Source organism: Pinus tabuliformis, chromosome 1_1 (assembly GCF_031772625.1).
Source record: "Pinus tabuliformis cultivar Carrire ecotype Pingquan chromosome 1_1, CPIR1, whole genome shotgun sequence".
NCBI classification, from domain to species: domain Eukaryota; kingdom Viridiplantae; phylum Streptophyta; class Pinopsida; order Pinales; family Pinaceae; genus Pinus; species Pinus tabuliformis.
In genome coordinates, this window is record NC_142297.1 from 884783976 (window position 1) to 884805079 (window position 21104).

At 38.3% G+C, this 21104-nt stretch overlaps 1 protein-coding gene across 1 annotated transcript in view; it reads left to right on the forward strand.

Annotated features, from left to right (window-relative positions):
- Nucleotides 1-11487, forward strand: part of HS1 (heat stable protein 1) — an 89340-nt gene extending 77853 nt beyond the window's left edge. Inside the window, exon 2 of the mRNA XM_089392954.1 lies at nucleotides 10920-11487. Coding sequence (XP_089249080.1) covers nucleotides 10920-11106 — 187 coding nt within the window. The 3' untranslated portion in view covers nucleotides 11107-11487. The remainder of the gene's footprint in view (nucleotides 1-10919) is intronic.
- The last annotated feature ends 9617 nt before the right edge of the window (nucleotides 11488-21104 follow it).

The following is a 21104-nucleotide window of genomic DNA, read 5'->3' on the forward strand; positions in this document are numbered from 1 at the left end:
CACTAGAACTAGACATTTCTCTTTGAGGTTGGCCCGATTCACCCCCTGAGCATTTGGATCCATGTATTGGCTTGAGTTTACCTTAGGAAGGCCTATTGAGCCAAGCCCCCCTTTATTATCTTTTCAAACTACATGACAATTGGAGTGCAGCAGAAAGCCCCATTGATAATCTTCCAAAGCACTCCTCTCTTTAAGATGTCTTAGGCACTGGTCTACAATCAACTCAAAGGCTGTCTCTAGGAAGCTTTCTATATCTCCTGAAGCACTTGTGCTACAGGTGCTAGAAAAAGTAACAACACATTCAACAATATTTGCAAGCCACGGTGTGTGAGTAGACAATGCAACAAATGTTCATTAGAGAAGACATCTTCAACACGAGTAGGATCCCCATCATTGGTAAGTCTAGAAAGGAAGTTGGCATTAACATTCTTCCTTCCGAGCTTATCAAGGATAGTGATGTCAAACTCGTGCAATAGTACTAACCACCTAGTCACCCTACCATTAGTGATTGGTTTATTCATTAAATGTCGAATTGTAGAATGGTCTGTATATATGAAAATAAGATAGCTTGTAATGTAATGAAAAAAATGTCAATAGTGTACACTACTGTGTTCATTAAAACTTCTTCAATAACATCTTTTTTCTTTTTAGAAGACCCTAGAACCCTCTTAAGGTGGAGTGTCCTCTTTTAATTGGATATAAAACTTTGAATAGGTCCATATGGCCACTTGTCATTTCTCCAAGCAAATCACCGTTCTTAAAGCATGCATTTACTCTTCATTTGAGGGTTTGATATCAACAATGCCACTTGGCATGCCATTCAAAAAGCTCTTCTCCAAATGTGTAGAGAAAGCCTCAAACAATGTGTCCTTATCCCAAAGTCCTCAAAGGTTAAAACATGCCTCCAAATATGTAGAGATGCATAAAATAACACATCCTTAACCCAAAGGGACCTAAAATGTGAAGTATGTGAAACACAGTGTGAAAAATGCCGATACTCCAAAAGACCTCTTGAATGGTCAAATACATGGAAATTCCTCCATTTAGGTTATTTCTCACCACTTATTGCCTTCAGCGTGCTGTAGCCACCTCCTTGAAGAAGGTGTTCAATATTAAGTGGGACTTTGATCATGCCATGTGCAATTTTAGTACTACATGGCATCCTTCCAAGTAGGGCATTTCTCCTTCAACCTCTTTCCTTGACACTTGTCGTGCTTTAAGCCTTCAATAAGGTAGATATTTTTCTTTTTCAGTGCTTTTTGACCTTTTCTTGCAATAAAGTATGTCCAAGGCATTTCCCAAGCAAGGACATTCATCTTCTAAGTCTCCCTTCTTACTCGGTGCATCCATCTTGTCCAAGAGCCTTGGGTTCAATCTAGGAATAGGGCACTCCATCAATGAGGCAACACCATTATGATATAGGACAAAGATGCATGGTCTTTAAGTCTCTCCTTGCAACTTGTGATTACCTGTATATATCCATCTTAATCGTAGATCTAGTAAGAGTTGAGAGGGATCAAATCCCTTGAGGTGCAAACCTCTTTTAGTGTGGAAAATTTGAATAAAAAATTTGCACACTACAAAATCCTTTGGAAGTTGACTAGATCTGTAATTAAGATTGATTCACACACACACACACACACACCATGCATAATTTTTCATTGTTTAAATTCTATTTTTGAATATATAAAATGGATTCAATGTCTTCGAAATTTACTTGGAGACTTGGAAGTTGACTAGATCTGTAATTAAGATTGATCCATATATATATATATAAACACACACACACACACACACACACACCATGTGTAATTTTTCATTGTTTAAATCAGTGTGGATAATATCTGTATCGGCAAAATATTGGCGAGGGTCCAGAAAATGTCTTATCGGCAATGTCGGCGAAAATATCGACAAATATTGGCAATCATAAAAAATGTACAAGATATTCATATTTTCAGATTTTTAAACATATAAAGCAATAACAACATGAAATAAACACATTGGCACATAAATATGAAGAAAACACTGATATATATGATGTAGTGGATGTAAAATAAAAATGATACATCGAAGGCGATACCAAATCCTGCAAATCCCTAATAAATGTCCAATCAAGGACTCAAATGTGGAGAACCAATACAAAATAACATAACATATATAAAAGTATCTCATCATCATGAGTTATAAACTTATATGTAGCAAAACAAATAAAACTAGCAGCTATCTATCTATGTTAAAATTGGCAACTAGGGCCAAACTCCATGTGGGTCATCTTATTTATGGCAGCTGATATTTTTCTTGGATCCCTCTCATCGAGAGGTGTAGGATTGATCTAAAGATCATCCGATTCCGATAAGTATTCATGGAGTTATGAATTTATTTGCGTTATAAGACAATTCGTCAAGGTCGGCCAACAACCAAATAAACCCCACATGTGCTCAACGTTTTAGTATAAATAGAGGTGGCCTTCAAGTCATTTCAACACACTTGGGATCTCTTCCTCTCTCTACTTGTCTTTGGGTTTTAGTAGGAGGAGAGATCCTAAGGAATAACGTTGCCCTGATCCAGAGGGTAGAAAGCTGGCACTGCCGGAACTGCCGGAACAATCGGAACTGTCGGAACTGCCAGAAAAGTCGGAACTGCCGGAAAAGTTGGAACTGCTAGAAAAGCCGGAAAAGCCGGAACTATTGGAACTGCCAGAACTATCGGGACTGCCGGGACTGCTGGGAACAACCGGAACTGTCGGAACTGCCGAGAACAGTCGGAACTGCCAAAACTTTCGGGAACTGCCGAAACAACTGGAGCATCTGTCTTCGAAGGAGAGCAGCGTGCAAGGGACAACTAACAAACACTGGGACAGTTGTATGGTACTTAGCAGCAAATACACCAAGCATGCAATGTTACAGCTAGCATGAAAACAAGCATGCTAGGGACAACAAGCAAGCAAGATGCAGCCAACACATAGGTCAGTGTGGCAACATGGTGCAGCAATGGCACATAATGCAGTACAGTGATGGGTACAGTCATGATTAATGAACCGTGATGAGATGCATCATAGTGATGATGGGTGCAACATGTGCAGCGCAGTGAGGTGCAGCATGATGACGAAATGCAACACAACGATAGGTGAAGGAGTCACCTTGGAGAATTAGTTGAAGCAACATGTCTTCAACTGATCTCATGTATCATCTTCTTAGAGATGATCTATGCTCTTATCTAGATAAGTCAAAGTGTTGACTTCTGTTGTAAACGTACTCTCTCTCTCTCTCTGTTGAACTATTGAAGAACATATAAGAAGAATTGATCAAGGGTTTCCCCACATTGGGGTTTGTCCTTGGCTAGCGCCACATCTTGTGTCCTCTTGTCTTGGCTTGTCTTCTGCTATTTATGTTTATGTTCTATCTGCAGTTTACTTTAATGCTGATGTGATTGCTAATCTGGAAAAGATATTGAGCTAACTATGAATATTGAAATAAATTGCTCTAAGCATAGAACATACCTAAAATTAACATGGTATCAGAGCTGAGGTGAAGACAATGCCCAAGCAAGAGTGAAAGAGCAATCACCGAAGATAGTAAAGGATCAGTGGATTTCTCATCCCTCTTCAAATTCACCAAGGGTGAAGTCGAAGCAGAGAATATTATCAGAATGGTGCAACAGAATATGGCCTACCTAAAGATCACTTCATTGGAAGACCGGATCTCAAGGTGAAAGGAAAGGCAGATAACTAGTTCGGCCATTATGCGAAGGAGTGTCTGAATGGCAGGGACACATCACTTGATGATGATAACAATCATTCCAGGGACATCTTCAATGATCAAAGGAATGACAGGTAATGCAGGTCATCAAGGAAATGGCCGACTCTTCATAGAAAGCAAGGAACCCCAGGTATGAAGAATCAAATGTTGTTTATGATAAGATAAAGAAGCGTTATCTTGTATTGGCCCTCTCCTTCAGATTATTTGGGAATTTGGCTTATAGATTGTAGTGCTTCAAGGCACTTCATCGGATAGATGGGTGCACTCTCTAATTTGGTAGAGATGGAAACAATCGTGGGATTATACTTGGAGTCGATGCCACCTATCCCGGAAAAGGTGTAGGGAATGTTAACTCTCAATTGAATAAGGGTAACTCGATTCATTTACAGAATCTCTTTTATGTACGTGATCGCAAGAAGAACCTGGTGTCCATCTCGGAAATTGAAGTCAAAGGTTTCAGGGTGGCATTCATGGATGGAAAGGTACGTGTTAAAAAATATAATTTTCAAAGATGCGTTTTCTCATGGGTTCAGGGTTGGCAATTTGTATCAAGTTGCAGGATGGTCCATTGGGGATCATGTCAATTGACATATCGCATCTATAACACCGGAGGTCTACCTATGGGGCCCTACCTGATGTGAGTCAAATGGTGATAGGGATGTCTGAATTCAAGTAGAGCATGAAGGTACATGTCTGAGATGTACCGAAGGAAAATCTTATAATGGGACCATTCCCCTCATGCAACAGGTCCATAGGTTTGGAACAACTCGAGGAGTTTGAGATTCATGATCGGGAATCTCATGTATACAAGTGGAAGAAAGCCCTCTATGGCTTGAAGCAAAACACCCTGGGCGTAGTATGATTGGATTGATCGCTGTCTGATGAAGCTGAGATTCACTAGGAGTGAAACCGATCCAAACCATTACCCTAAGGTTGTGGATGATAGACCTCTCATACCAACACCTTATGAGGACGACCTATTTTTGACAAGTGTAGACCCTTTCATTTGTGGAAGTAAGAGGGAGCTGGATTCTGGATGTGGAATGATAAACTGCAAGCCTGTGACTACCTCGAGGATCTTAACTTTCAGAAGTTATATGGTAGTGATGTCAGACCAGATTTGGGAAATGCCTCTAAGTTTCATAAACTCATTCGCGTTGATGTTCTTGGTGAACTTCCGTCTGGACATATGTTTTGTAGTTAGCATGGTAAGCTCATATTTTGTGGAGCCTCACTGGATTGGTGCCAAGAATCTTCTAAGATATCTTCGGGGCATAATCTCTCATGGATTGAGATACACTGCCAAAAATATGAAACTACATGATTATTCGAATGCTGACTGGGTAGGCAGTGTGGAGGATCACTAGATCACTTCTCAGTGTGGGTTCTCTTTGGATTCTGCTTCGATATCATGGATGAGCAGGACGCAAAAGTCGGTTGCTATAAGCACCGCTGAGACCGAATACATAGCTACGAGTATGATCTCGTGTGAAGCTGCATGGTTGCAGAAGCTCTTAAGTGAGTTGTTTGTGCAAATGATGAATACCACTGTGGTTCTCTGTGACAACTAGAGGGGGGACTCGATTATTGAGGAATCTCGTATTCGATGATTGCTCCAGCAGATAGACATCAGAGACTGCCTTATCTGCGATATGGTAAGTCGATGAGCGAGGAGGCTCCATCGCATTGAGACTGATGTACAGGTCGTAGACATTTTGTCAAAGCCCTGGGGAAAGGTCAAATCTATGACTTTCCCAAATGACTTGGAGTCGTTGAGGGACCTTCTTATAAGGGTCCTGCATGTTGCATGCATTGAGCTCTGGGAGCTCTGGGGGGCTTGGGGTACTTACTGGAGAAACATACGACCATAGGGCGACTCACCCTCCCCTGGTGGTGTGCTATGAACAGGATGATTAGTTCTTCTGTGGGCCGGGATGATTAGTTCTCCTGTGGCAACTGTGGAACAAGATGATTAGTTCTCCTGTGGGCCGGGATGATTAGTTCTCCCGTGGCAACTGTGGAACAGGATGATTAGTTCTCCTGTGGGCCAGGATGATTTGTTCTCCGTGGCAACTATGGAACAGGATGGTTAGTTCTCTTGTGGGCTAGGATGATTTGTTCTCCGTGGCGACTGTGGAACAGGATGATTAGTTCTCCTATGGGTCAGGATGATTAGTTCTCCGTGGCATCCACTGACAGGATGATTCGTTCTTCTGTGGACATGATGATTAGTTCTCCTGTCGAGGCATCCTATCCATGCAGTCTGGGACTCATGGGAAGTACCTCTCATCTGATCAATGAGTAGGGAAATGAGGATAGGGACCATAGTAGTACTATCGATGGACGCATCGTGGTATCTACCGTACTCCCTATGCTAGGATGACCTCCATTGATCTAGGATCAGTATGAGTGGTTTGAGACACTCTCTTGTGACATTGATCTGGGATCAGTATGAGTGGTTTGAGACACTCTCTTGTGACATTGACCTGGGATCAATGAAACTGATCTGGGATCAGTATGAGTGGTTTGAGACACTCTCTTGTGACATTGACCTGGGATCAATGAAACTGATCTGGGATTAGTATGAGTGGTTTGAGACACTCTCTTGTGATATTGATCTGGGATCAATAAAACTGACTTCCAGTCAGTGAGAGTGATGTGACACACTCTCTTTAGATGAAACTGACTTCGGATCAGTAGAGAATGGTATGAGACATTCTCGATCAATTCTTCTTCTTCATGGTTCAGCAGAGCAGAGCTCAGCAGATCAAAGCAGAGCAGAGCAGAGCAGAGCTCAACAGATCAGAGCAGAGCAGTGCAGGGCATTGATGGCAGAGACAGTACAGTTGGACATATGGATCAACAGATGGAGTTCTCCCTAGTTGAGAGGGAGTGTTAAAATTGGCAACTAGGGCCAAACTCCATGTGGGTCATCTTATTTATGGTAGCTGATATTTTTCTTGGATCCCTCTCATCGAGAGGTGTAGGATTGATCTAAAGATCATCCGATTCCAATAAGTATTCATGGAGTTATGAATTTATTTGCGTTATAAGACAATTCGTCAAGGTCGGCCAGCAACCAAATAAACCCCACATGTGCTCAACGTTTTAGTATAAATAGAGGTGCCCTTCAAGTCATTTCAACACACTTGGTATCTCTTGCTCTCTCTACTTGTCTTTCGGTTTTAGTAGGAGGAGAAATACTAAGGAATAACGTTGCCTTGATCCAGAGGGTAGAAAGCCGAAACTGTCGGAAAAGCCGGAATTGCCGGAACTGCCAGAAAAGCCGGGACTGTCGGAACTACTGGGAACAACCGGAACTGTTGGAATTGCCGGAAAAGCTGGAATTGCCGGAACTGTTGGAACTGCCGGAAAAGCTGGAATTGCCGGAACTGCCGGGACTGCCGGAACTGCAGGGAACAACCGAAACTACTAGAACTGCCGGGAACTATCGAAATAGTCGGAGCATCTGTCTCCGAAGGAGAGCAGCATGCAAGGGACAGCTAACTAACATTGGGACAATTGTATGGTACTTAGCAGCAAATACACCAAGCATGCAATGTTACAGCTAGTATGCAATGTTACAGCGAGCATGAAAACAAGCATGCTAGGGACAACAAGCAAGCTAGGGACAACAAGCAAGCAAGATGTAGCCAGCACATAGGTTAGTATGGCAACATGGTGCAACAATTGTTCCATATAGTGATGGGTACAGCCATGATTAATGAAGCGTGATGAGATGCATCATAGTGATGATGGGTGCAGCATGGTGCAGCGCGATGAGGTGCAACATGATGACGAAATGTAGCACAACGATAGGTGAAGGAGTCACCTTGGAGAATTAGTTGAAGCAGCATGTCTTCAACTGATTTCATGTATCATCTTCTTAAAGATGATCTATGCTCTTATCTAGATAAGTCAAAGTGTTGACTTCTGTTGTAAACGTATTATCTCTCTCTCTCTGTTGAACTATTGAAGAAAAATGAACATATAAGAAGAATTGATCAAGGGTTTCCCCACATTGGGGTTTGTCCCTGGCTAGCGCCACATCTTGTGCCCTCTTGTCTTGGCTTGTCTTCTGCTATTTATGTTTATGTTCTATCTGCAGTTTACTTTAATGCTGATGTGATTGCTAATCTGGAAAAGATATTGAGCTAGCTGTGAATATTGAAATAAAATGCTCTAAGCATAGAACATACCTAAAATTAACAATCTGAGACCAATGCCCTTTCCCTAGCATCTATATTTTTGTCTTTTTCATCAATTGCTTCAAGAGCTTTTTGTATAACCTCTGCACTAGAAACTGTACAAGGCATTACATCATGTTCAAGCGTGTCTAGCCAGATGGTATTTCAATCGCGTAACCCCTCCTGACATCTTGGTCCCACACAATTTGCATGATAGATATGCCCGATTTGTCCCACCATTAGGCTCCCCATACTCCCAAAATGGGTCCAAGGCTTTTGGCATATTTGTAGTCAAACCTAGGGCACTAAAAAAACAAAAAATTGGCATTAAACCCCCCAACACAAAAAATAATAAGTAATAACCACATCATTTAAAAAAAAATAAAAGTACTACATTATTTGCAATGTGAATGAAAGATGGCAATAAGAGGGTGCATAAGAAAGTTGAAAAAAAATGTAGCTTGCTGTCCAAATATGGAGAAAACCCTTGCATTGGCTCATGGGCATGAAAATCATAACAAATGGAAAAAAACAGAGAAGAAAAATGTTGGTAGGCAAAGAGGCAAGCAAGCATAACCCTAAATCTATGAAAAGAAATAATTAACATAGGGGTTTTTAAGAACATACCTGTTAATGGAAGAAATGACGTTTGTCTCACTGTTCTTCAATCTTTGATCCACAAAAAATTCTTAGTTGGTGGTGACAATCGCTGTTTGATCCTCAATCCCTCCTTGACAACCACCACAAAGCTCTTCCCCTTCCTTCTCCAACACTCAGAAACTGAAATGAGGAAAAAAAAGGCAAATTTCCCTTTCTAGCTGTGGCCCAGCTGGAAATATTGCGAGCGATATTTCCGATATTCACCGATATTGTCATCACTGGTTTAAATTATATTTTTGAATTTATAAAATGGATTCAATGCCTTCAAAATTTACTTGGAAACTTGGATTGTGTACACTACACAACTTAAACTTGCAATTCGAACACATTTTTTCTCGATTTGAAACTAAATTGACCAAATATATATATATATATATATATAAAAGAGCCACAATGTAAAATTGTGAGATTACTTAACATGTTTTAAACATAAAAGAATATTTTTTGCAATTACTCTATATAATGTATATATAGTTTTCTTTAATCATACATAATACATAATACATACACATTTAAATATTTTACTTAAAATATTTTATTTATGGACTATGTCATCCACTTTAAAATGAATTTTCTGTTATTAATATATTGTTAAATATAATCCAATATTAATTAACCCTCCTATTAACATATTTTATGTATGATTCACATTGAATTTTTTATTATTAATAATATTTTTTAAATACTACATATTAATTTGATGCTAAGAATTAAATGGATTACATATATCTTTCTAGTTGAATTTTTTTTACTTTTAATTACTCTCATCCAATTTTTGCTTTTTTATTAAAGACGAGATTTTTTTATTTAAAGATTTCTTTTTAAAAAGAAACACGTGTCAACTTGAGGTTGAGCATGGACGGAATTACACATCTCCCTCATATTGTACTGTAGAATGAGCCTCTCAGCTCAATCATTGAGCTCCTATGGGTTCCTGTTGTGTTGGTGAGAGAAAAATGCCATTGAAACTGTGAAAAACCATGCATTTTCAGGGGTCTTATGATCTACCATGGTTATTAATTTGAGGCATTTGGGGGCTGATGGCATGATTCACCATCATTGATTGTCCTTAATTCCTTCTTGTCAGTTTGTTTGAGGTTCCAAATATCCTCCTCGATGTGAGTTTGTACTTGAGCCTCCAACTTCTGCTTGCTGGCATGATTCATCATCATTGGTAATCCTTGATTCCTTAATATTAACTGTATGAAATTCCAAATGTCCTCATTGATGTGAGGTTGTACTGGGGCCTCAAATTCCTGCCCCATAACCAGTGTGACAAGCTTCCTCCATTGAGCTTCAATGCCCAGGATTGTGATAATATTCTGGTATGTATCATATTATTTTCACTATGCTTACAAATGAAAAAATAAATTTCAGGGTTTGACAATTATATAATTAGATGCTGAATGTGTATCTTTGTTCTATATTAATCTATCTTTCAACTTTTATGAACGTGTTCTGCATTTTCTTTTAGTATGTTATGGGGTGCTGATCCCTGAAATATAGGGGGTTTCTCCAGCTGTACCAGACGTTCATTACCTGTCATACTTGTCTGGAACTTGGTGTGAATATAGATTGAAAGTGGATAGCTACTCGGCGGATTTTCATTGTTTTAACTTTTTATATAATAATAGAAATTGTTTTGTTCTTATTTCTAGTAGAGTATGTTCAATCATGGTCATGTTTTTTTTTTTTTTTTTTCCGTTGGCACATTATAAATTTGTATGCCCAAGAAACTCCTTCCCTGTTCCCCTCTCTGAAATTTGGTGTAATATAGACTGGTAGTGGATAGCTACTCATTGTGGACTTCCATTGTTTTTATGCAATATTTAGTACTGGAATACGATAATAGAAATTGTTTTTGTTCTTATTTCTATTAGGTTATGCTCAATCACAGGCATCATTTTTTCACGTTTGGCACATTGCCCATTGGCTTGCATTAGTGCACCTCACCCTGGGGATTCAAATTGGGCACCTGCCGGGGTAGAACTAGCCAAATACCCAACAATGTTGGCAGAAACTGTTCTCTCTCTCTCTATATATATGAACTTATATGAATTGAATAATACTATTGATGCTTTTGAACTATAAACTGGCTCTCTCTGGCTGGCCGTTAATCTTAGGGTGATAAAGAGTTCCTCTTGGCAATAAACCTTTGGGGCTTGGTTGATTTTCTTTTACTTTGTCAAAATAGGATCCACTTTGCTTCTGTTTATAGTTCTCCTGGAAGTGAATTAAACAATTCTACGCATGGAAGTTTAGTGCTTCATTTTAGTAGATACCAATGGCATTTACATTTAGTTCTTTTCTGCAGGGGAGAGGATGTCAGCGTGGAAAATTTACAAGGAGGTTTCACCCATGTTTTTGAATCTACCTTTGACAGTCCAGAAGGGCGGGACGCCTATCTTTCCCACCCTGCTCATGTAGCATATGCAAATGAGATACTGCCAGCCTGTGAAAAAATCCTTGTTATTGATTATAAGCCATCACATATCGTCTGATAGAATATGGAGTTTCAAGAAGTTTAACAGAAGTAAGCTTCAAGAAGTTAAACAGAAGTGCAGCAGTTAAGTAAATTAAATAAATCTGATTCTTGCATACATCTTCGAAAGAATCAAATGAATGCTACATCGAATTTGACTGCTCAAGCTATTACTTTTTTGATGCACTTACAGAGTTTATAAGTGTCATGTGGATTAAAGCATGCATATGTTTGTTCTAATTTCATTTCATGCTTTGTTTAAGAGAGAATGAGAGACACCAATAAGTTTAATGACATGAAAAACATCAGCTCAGACAATTTACAAAGTGAATAGTTTCAGTACACTACAGCTTTCTGTAAAAGAAGTTGAGATTTAGTTATGTTATTGCTTACTGCTTAATGTGCTTTTCAAATGTAACCTAGTTGGTTAATATCTGCACACATTGTAAGATTGACGTCATTTTCTTAAATATTAGACAATTCAAAAGTCAAAAGAATAACATGTCAGTTTTATGCATATCATTATATTAGCCATGTCTTCGTCATGCCTATAAAGGACGTTCATTTTATAACAGACAGAAACAGAAACCCTTGGACATAGGGATCAATTTACAAAGTAGAGGGGATGCAAATGTTGAAAATAAATAAATTGGCATTAGGTTTTGATTATTTGTTATCTTGGCTATGCAGATGCATTGCATGTTTTTTATCATCCATATGGTCTCCGTTCTATTAATTTTTAATTTTTAATACAGATATGACTATCCTTTTTTTCCTTATCTTGGAGCCTATGCTATCTCATGGTGGTGCTGAGACAATCAAGGTGTTCTACAGTCCTGGAGGGAGGATGATTTTGTTCTGTAACTCTCCTACAGAGACAAGAAAATCGATTATATATATATATATATCCACGTTAACCCCAATTCTACTAAATGCTGAGATTTTTGCACATCAAAGTTCTATCATGGCGTAACAGATCCTAGAGTAACATGGATCTATTTTGTGCTGCATAATATATGCATAGCAGTTTTGTATACTAGTTTATAAACATATAAGCTTTTCTATCTTGTGACAGTAGAAATTAGAGATGCTGGAAGTTATGGTGGCTACTATGATTGGTAATTGGTAATGAAAATATTAATAGATCATTGTATCCCCAAGTTCTAATCCTTTGTCTATTGATACACTTGCTTACGTGTTTCCCTGAATGCGGTGATGTCAGTTATAGTGGTACAATTGTTACCATCAGATGATGCTGGACAGAAATGCCACATGCTAACTGCAATAACCGTCCTATTACAGCCCTTATTAGAATTGATGTATTTTGGGCAACGTGTTGGTGTTGATTTGGGTTCATTATTATTTCCGGGGTCCTTGTTAGATGATACTGAGTGTCGACATTCCAAAGGACTTCAGTTGTAGATTGAATTGATTAAACAAATTACCAAGCAAATGCATGGAAATGGAAAATTCATGCATACTGAATTTAAAGGGACTCGGATGGTCTGCAGAGCATCTTTGTGGCTTTTGTTGATTGTTGGTTTGACTATCATTCTTGGGCATCATTGCTTGGGCTGGACTGAATTGTTAGTGCTGTATATCTGGTCATTAGGCAACGTAGTCTGTCAGGGCACCATGTTTATTGAGCTTCGCTTGAATGGCATCCTTAAAACCATTTAGCAGAAAATTGAGGACGATTTATGTGGACAACTTCTGGATGTGACTAGTCCAGTCCTCTCAAATAATTATTTTCTAAAGTGATGGGAATTGATCATATTACACATGTTGGAAATCAGGTAGGTAGGTTTTTACAATTATGTTAAAAAATACTCGGTTGATTGAACAACTTTGTGAGGTTGGAGTGTAAGGGTTTCATTTAGTCATTGCAACAATTTGGTGAAAAATCAGTAACAGCAATACTTCAAAAAGCGAATTGTTTTTTTCCCTCTTCAGCAGTTTCCAGGGATGTGGTTAACCCATGAAGACCTTGTCCTGTGAGTATTTGCAGGTTTCACTCACCACTTGTGAATTTAACTTTCCAGAAAGGAGTTATATTCTTTTTTTTTATTAACTGCTAGATTGTATACCTGTTCGGTGAAAATTACAAAGATCAGTGGGAGAGGGGAGACTGAGGGAATCTCCCAGCACTACTAGGTTGGGACAACCCAGTCCCAATCTGTGGTCCTTATTTTTCTGCTAGAGATTCTTTCAAAACCTATTTACAAGACAAGATTCCGACAAATTGAGAATGCCACTGTATGCAGAAGCAATACACAACTAAAATATATTCCGATGTCAGTTTCTGGTCATGTAGGTTTTTGACTGCTGGGTTGGTTTGGGGAAAATTAGCAAGGGAAATTGAAAAACTCGTTTAAGAGTTCGGAGAAAATTGAAAAAATTGCAAAAACATGGCAATATTATATATATATATATATATGCATTGCCACATAAATATGAAAAGAAAACTAATATATAAAATGTATAAGAAGTCTAGTGTTACATCATATATCAACAGTGAATCATGTCCTAAATCCTGAGTTTTGACTCGGCCTCAAGAGTCAAAATATCAACAAAAAATATAATAAATGTATCTTATCATCACGAGTCATCTACATGTCATAAACTAGTGAGACTGAATTCCTCTGCTCATTTTATGGGAATAGGGAATGGATTTTCCTCTAAGGAAAAAGGCGCTGCCCCTGGGGCTAGAAATGGACTTTGACATCCTCTAGAAGCAAAAACAGAAGGCCGCCTCTATCCTCTGATACTACCCATGCTAGTTGGTTTCACCTCCTCCCAATCCGGCTCCTTCTCCTCCTCTACCTCTGTCTCTTTTGCGACTGCTACTTCCTTTGATGCTTCCACCTCTAACCAGTGAGGGACCAATTCCATGACAAGCCTCCCAGTGTCAACCCTCCATGCCACTGTGGTGTTAATATGATCCATTAATATGACTTTCATGTTAGGGGTTTTCTGAAGTTGTCTCATCCACAATTGAAGGTTGTGTAGATGTAGACCATGTTGTTAAGGTGTTGGGACTCCAATCAGTATCAGGGTCAAATTATAAATTAGTAATTAGAAAATTTAAATACAAAAAATAATAAATTATAATTTATAATCAATTCAAAATTTTAATTTGATTTTTTTGGTTTGTTGCTTCTTGGTGTGTATTTTGTCAGATACACTCCAGTTGCGCTCACATATGGATGAAATACATGTTTGGATGAGCACTCGAATGACAAATTTTTGGAGATGGGGTACTTTTCCACCATAGCTTGTCCACCAAGCATCTACAAGTTAAAACAAATAACAGAAACATAAGCAATTAAAAAAAGATTGAAATTTGGAACTTGAAGCAAAATATGAAAAGACAATGAAATTTGAAAATTGAAACAAACTGAAGCTTACCTAACATTTTGGTCTTCCTATTCTTAACGTCTATGCTAAAACCAAATGTGCCACTTGCCATCCTATATAGATCCATTTCCTTTGAATTCTCTTCACGTTTTTCTTCAGATGACACCATTTTCTCAACACAGGGGAAGAATCCATTCATCACCTTGGCATCAAATTTGAAACCACATGATTAAGAAAATGTGGGGTCGAGGTAGATCTCTGCGACATGAATGTGGCGATGGAGGGTATTGTTCCTTTGCTCATCAATCAGTCTCCATAACAATTGTTGTTTCTCAAACCCCTCTTCTGCCTTATTCTCATAATAGGTACGAATTGGCTTCTTTGGCCCTATTCATGGCCTCATATAAGTATCCCATTGCGAGCTTATCTCCATCAACCAACCGAAGAACTCTTACCAAAGGTTCATAAATAGCACACACCTCCTCCACTTCTGCCCAAATGCTCTCGTGATGAAACTACCCTGCATATGGACACTTCCTTTGGTTTGCAGCTAAAAGATAAAGCACACCATTCCATTAAAGAAGCATGGTCTTCACATTCCACCTACAATTCAGTAGTGATTGAAGAGATATGAAACTGGTGGACATTGCGTAATGGTAGGATGCACTAAGTCTTTGTTGTTGTTGAATCTTCTCACCAAGCTAAGCACAAATGCATGATTATATATACATTTTGTTATGCTATTAGATGATTCAACAATATCCCTCACAAAAGGAATCTTCCCTATATTCTCCGGGATCAAGTCAATGTAATGTGCAACACAAGGTGTCCAAAACAATTTAGGATACCTCGACATAAGCAACCTGCGAAAAACAACATAATTTGTAGCATTGTCTGTTATGACTTGGACACCATTCCGTGGCCCTACCTCCTAAATGAATGTGTTCAACGACTCACATAATAAATTTGCATCTTTAATATGTGCATATGCATCAACAAACTTCAAAACATTGTCCCCTTGGGACAACTAACCAAGAAGTGAAGGGGTCCTACCGTTTTGATAAGTCCAACCATCCGACATCACAATACATTTAGTGTGTTTCCATGATGCCCTAAACTACTTCAATCTAGTAGTGCATTCAACCTTTTCATTTTGAAGAATAAACCCTCTCAACTCCTCATAGGAAGGGGCTTTATACCCTGGGCCAACAATACAAATGCATCAAACATAGGTTAGTAGAATGGATTGGTCTTGGCAATGCTAAAAGGAACATCACTCCATAAAAGACACCTACCCACCAACTTGTTAGCTTCTTCGTTTTCCTTTGTTTTAAGTGTTGATTTGATGCTAGGTTATGCACCAGGCGTGGATCTAGGAACAAAAGAAGATGAGACAATTGAGGGGTTGGCAATGTGGATGTGGAAGGTGATACTGAAGAAGCACTATCACTTCCCCCCACACCCCCGCCTTGCAATTTGGTTTCTCATTGCTGCCACTGTTATATTTGGCGTCATCTTTATCTTGCAGTGATTTAATGGCCTTACGAATGATTTTTGGAGTTGTCGATGGGAAAAGTTCTATATTTTGTCCTAGAATTTGTCCCAAATGACATTTCAATCAGTTGATGCCTCTTACAAATTCTTGCCACACAACTTGCAACTCAAATATTGTTTATTGATCCCCCCTCGCACCCCTCGAGTACAACATCAAGCTCACCATATTCCCAAATATGGTCCAAGTGTCTCAACATTTTGTTTGAAGTTGAATCTAGGGCACAAAAGCAAAATTTGAAAAAAATTAAAAGCTATCCATCACATGAAAAAATTAAAAAGTGTTCATTAAAAAGTTAAAAAAATCCATATGCATGCATGTTGCCATGCTCAAACAGACTGATATATTCATGGAATGCATGGCTTGAAGGGTTGAATCAGTGGATTGGGCTAACAACTGAAGGAAAACACCCAACATTAAAACCCTCATAGGAAAACACCCAACATTGTGGGTTTTAATATATTGAATATTCATGGTTTGCAACTTTGTGTGGGTTGGACACACATAAATTCAACCCAACACTCATTTGAAACCTTGATCCCTTGTTCAAACTAAAAAAAACATGAGAAATTTTGGTGACTACTTGCAAATCCGCGATTGTTGGAGATAAATCATTAAGTAATGGAGAAAAATAAACAAATCTCATCCTTCTCGATGCTTAAATTTTGGTCTCTTCTCTTCATAGGTCGAACAGGTGACTTAGTGAGCTAACATTGCCAAATGATAAAAATGAACATTAATTTTTTTGACTTAACGCCGGCTCAGACGAACCCCTACTAGTTTTTTAATCGAACCACGATTTTATTGTGATTTTTCAATTTCGAAAAACTAAAAAAAAACTCGGCTGATAAAATCGTGTAATTGAAAAACTCGTGATTTGGCAATTTCATTGGGATTTAATCTCAATTTTGGTAACATTGGTTTTTTGCCTTCTTAGAGACTCTGATCCTTTCATTTGTTTGATCCTAATCGGGTGTAAGTGGTTATGACATCCCACCCTCTTCCATATCTGCAAAACTTTACCCTTCAACTAGATGTGTGTCTTGAACATTAGATAATTCAATGGCCTCCTCTTTATTCTCTGCCAAATCCATCGAGCTTGCCCAATATTTTTTGTGGAGTGGGTAAGAGGGTTGAGTGGTCTCAATGGGGAGGGTTAGATCTTGTTGGACCTTCTTGCGATCCCAACACTAGGGGTGCGGAAGGGGTTTTTACTTGTTACCACCTGAAAATGCGTGATTTATTTTGCATTTTTGGAGGCATTCCTTTTAGTAACACTATGTTAGGGGATGAGAGTTTGGTATGAATCTTGAGCATTGCATTAGAAATTTGGTTCAACCATCATATTTTTTTTCATGTATAGGAGAGATAGTGATGGATATCCATGTGATACCTTTCTTTCACGTATTGGAGGATGTTTGCATGGAGGTGTAATTTGTTAATGAGTTCACATTTTGGGGGCACTATTGCACATATGGCAACATCTCACTTTTGGGGCACTTTTCTATATATTATGGTGCATGTTTCTCCATTTAAGAATGCCTTTGGTGTGTTTTCAAGGTTCTCAAGATGTAATCTACATATTTGGAGGCAATATGGACCGTTTTGCACATTTGACTAGTGAGATTGGATACACGAAGAAGAGCAACCCACCTTTTGAGCATTTTAGGGCATGCTTTATAGTGAAGCACTTCATGCATGAAGGTATTTTATGATATTTTATTACATGATTAATGGAGACTATGCCATCTGACACTACAGGCTTATTCAAAGCATAAGAAGCTAAGAGGAGTGCTCCATCCAATAAAGCAACCAAAGCACATTTCAAGGTAATAAGATAAAGAATGCACATATTTGTAGGACACTCCAATTTGAGAGGATTTATGGCATATTTTATGGAAAGGCATTCATATGCATGAAGAACAAGGGTAATTAACTTTTATCAAGAGGAACATCCTACTTTGAGTATGCTCCCAAGCTCACATTTTACACATAAAACAAGGAAAGGGGCTCTTATCACGAGCATCCCTCCACAATTAATAAATATTATGATGATGTTTATGGCATTTTTCATCGTTTGGAGCGTCTAGAGGCATAAATTGAGCAAGCACCTAGCTTGAGGAGAGGCCACATGTCATTGTAGAGCTATTCTAGTGCCTCTTTACTAGATATCTTCACCTACAATGAGGAGAGCTCTACTCCAAGGAGACTCAAGATATGTTTTGATATATTTCATTATTATTTATTGGAGGAAAAGATCTATAACCTTCTAGAGTATTCTCTAAAATATTGTGTTGTAAATTTGTGTAAGGGGAGAAGCAATAAGAAAAGGACTACTCTCATTTGCGAGGTAGAAGTTCAAGAGGAAAACCCCTTAAGGCTTACTCAGTTTTTTTGTAGGAGAGCATGATGACAAATTGGAGTTTGCATCTTCTTATTTTCTCACTAAACTCATATGTATGTAAGGCTGCCATATCTCTATGTAAAGGGATTTTTTGGCTCATCATAGTTATCTACTCTTTGCTTGAAGAGAAGGTTGAAGTGTGGTTCTAAACCCAATTCACTTCATTTGATATTAGATTTGAATTCCAATATATTAAGTGGTTGTTCATTCAATAGAGTGTTGGCTTCTTTACCCTATATCATCTTTTCATGAAGTTTATCACTGTGTTTTTTTTCCAAGGAAAAAATCAAAATTTCTATTAAGGCAATAAAAAGTTACATTTGTAGATGCAATTAAGCATTCAAAATACTGTATGTCCATCAACAAAACATATAGTAATCCATCTCTGGGCTGATCGCAGAGTTTTAAAACTACTCAAACCCAAAAAGTCAAAAAGAGCGAGAACCAGATCTTGGGCCTCCCCAATAGTGAGGAAAACGACCCTTTGGTAACCAGACATTGTTCAAAATATACAAAAAGACAAGTCATGTAACATCATGTAGAGTTTGTGTCATTTTTAAATCAGTAGTATCAAAACAAAAATTGACATAACTGAAACAAAAAAAACTCTTTGATGAACATCCCATTCCATCAAGAGATATAAGGTTGTTGATCCGACGCACGAATCTTGTCTTCATCAACTTCTGTTATGCGCTAGGAGCCCATATCCTATTGTAGACCCTCCTTAGAAAGGAGGTTTTCTTGAGTGTTCCACTCCCTGTAAATGTGACCGAGAATTATGAAATCAAAATGATGTTTCAAATGTAATATTTCTTCAAGTAATAGAATCAAAATATAATTTTGACATCTTTGTTCTTCGTTAAACCATTTAATAACATTATTTGAATCTCTAAATATTTCTATCAATCCCATCCTCATGTGAATGAGGTAACATAGTAAAAGTTTTAGAGATTTAGTTTAGCAAAATTATTTGATCTCGAGCCAAGGCGCACTGAAGCTTTCCGATTTTTTTGATTGTTTTTATAAATGACAAGACCCGAGCCACAATTTCCCCGTGGATCAGATGCACCATCAAAGTAAGCCCATGGAATGTCACCTCTGATCTGTTCTTCTCTTATAATTCTAGGCGTCTTGATACGGTTTGGCGGAGGTAAAAGAGCATAACTCGAGGCACTTTCTATATCAATAGGAGAATGAGAAGGGACCAAATCCAAAATACCTAGGTCTAGAAGTATGGTAGAGACCTGGGGAGATATATTTGGGGCAAGGAAAGTACATCATCAAGTTATTGCAGAAATTTGGGATGATGGATACCAAGCCAATGACTACTCCTGTGATCACCAATCTCAATAAGTTAAGGATCTCTAACTCTAGTCTCATGGATCTTACCTCATATCGACAGTTGGTGGGTTCCCTAATGTGTCTAGTGAATACTAGGTCAGATATATGTTTTGCAGTTAACATTCTTAGTTAGTTTCAGTTGGAGCCTCGTCATGATCATTGGATAGATTCCAAACATATATTGAGTTATCTTCATGGCATTATACATCACTTCCTAAAGTATGATAGTAAGGAAGTCACGCTAATTGGGTTCACAGACTCTGATTGGGGTGGCAGTGAGACCGATGGAAGGAGCACTATTGGAGGATGCTTTAGTCTGGAAGCTACTATGATATCATGGATGAGCAGGAAGCAAGATCCTGTTGCATTGAGTAGTGTCAAGGCAGAATATGTGGTTGCATATGAAGTCTCTGCATTGAGTAGTGTCAAGGCAGAATATGTGGTTGCATGTGAAGTCTCTGGGTCCTACTGTGATTAATTGTGACAATCAAAGTTGTATCAACATGTCTAGATATCTCTTGTTTCATTCAAGGACGAAACATGTCAATAATAAGTTCCAGTTTATTAGTAAATTGGTGCTTGATGGGATCGTGAACTTAGAGTATGTCTCCATAGATAAGCAGGTAGAAGACATAATGACAAAGGCTCTTACTAATAAGAAGTTTGAATATCTAAGGAACTTGCTAGGTTTGGTAGATAATGGTGATTGTATTGATGATAAGGAAATGGAAGAGATTTTTTGAGGCTTTGTGAGTGAAGCATTCCCTGGGATACATCAAGTCGGCATTTTGTGTTGATATCTGGATCTTGAAGTTGAAAAGGTGATGTTGGTTACTGAGCTCTGTTTTGGATATGCACATGTATGTTTGGGTTGGTTGTTAGCAAGTAAGCCTGATGGTACCTAAAGGGGTTGAAATATTGAGTCCACCATAGTCCCACTTGGATAGATTGCCCTCATCAGGAATCTAGTCCATGGCATTGTGGTACCTAAATTGTTGAGTGACTAGTTGGATAGATTTCCCTGGTCATGAATCTAGTCCATGGCGTTGTGTTGCCTAAAATTTCTTCATGTTTTCATATAGTTTGAGATCTTCCATTGTATATGTACATTATTAATACCTCCCTAGTTAAGAGGGGGTGTTAGAAAATGTAACTATGTTTGGTCTTGAATAATGTACTTGTCAAAAGAATAAAGAAAAGAATTTTTATTATTGTAACAATTACTTATTAAAGCATGGGTTTCATGCTTGGGCCATCATTATATTAGTCAAAGTCCCCATTGTGGACTCCTAGGATTAATATTGAGTTTAAAGAGTCATTGTACATTCGAAGAGACCCTTATTGGGCTTTCAAATCATGTAAA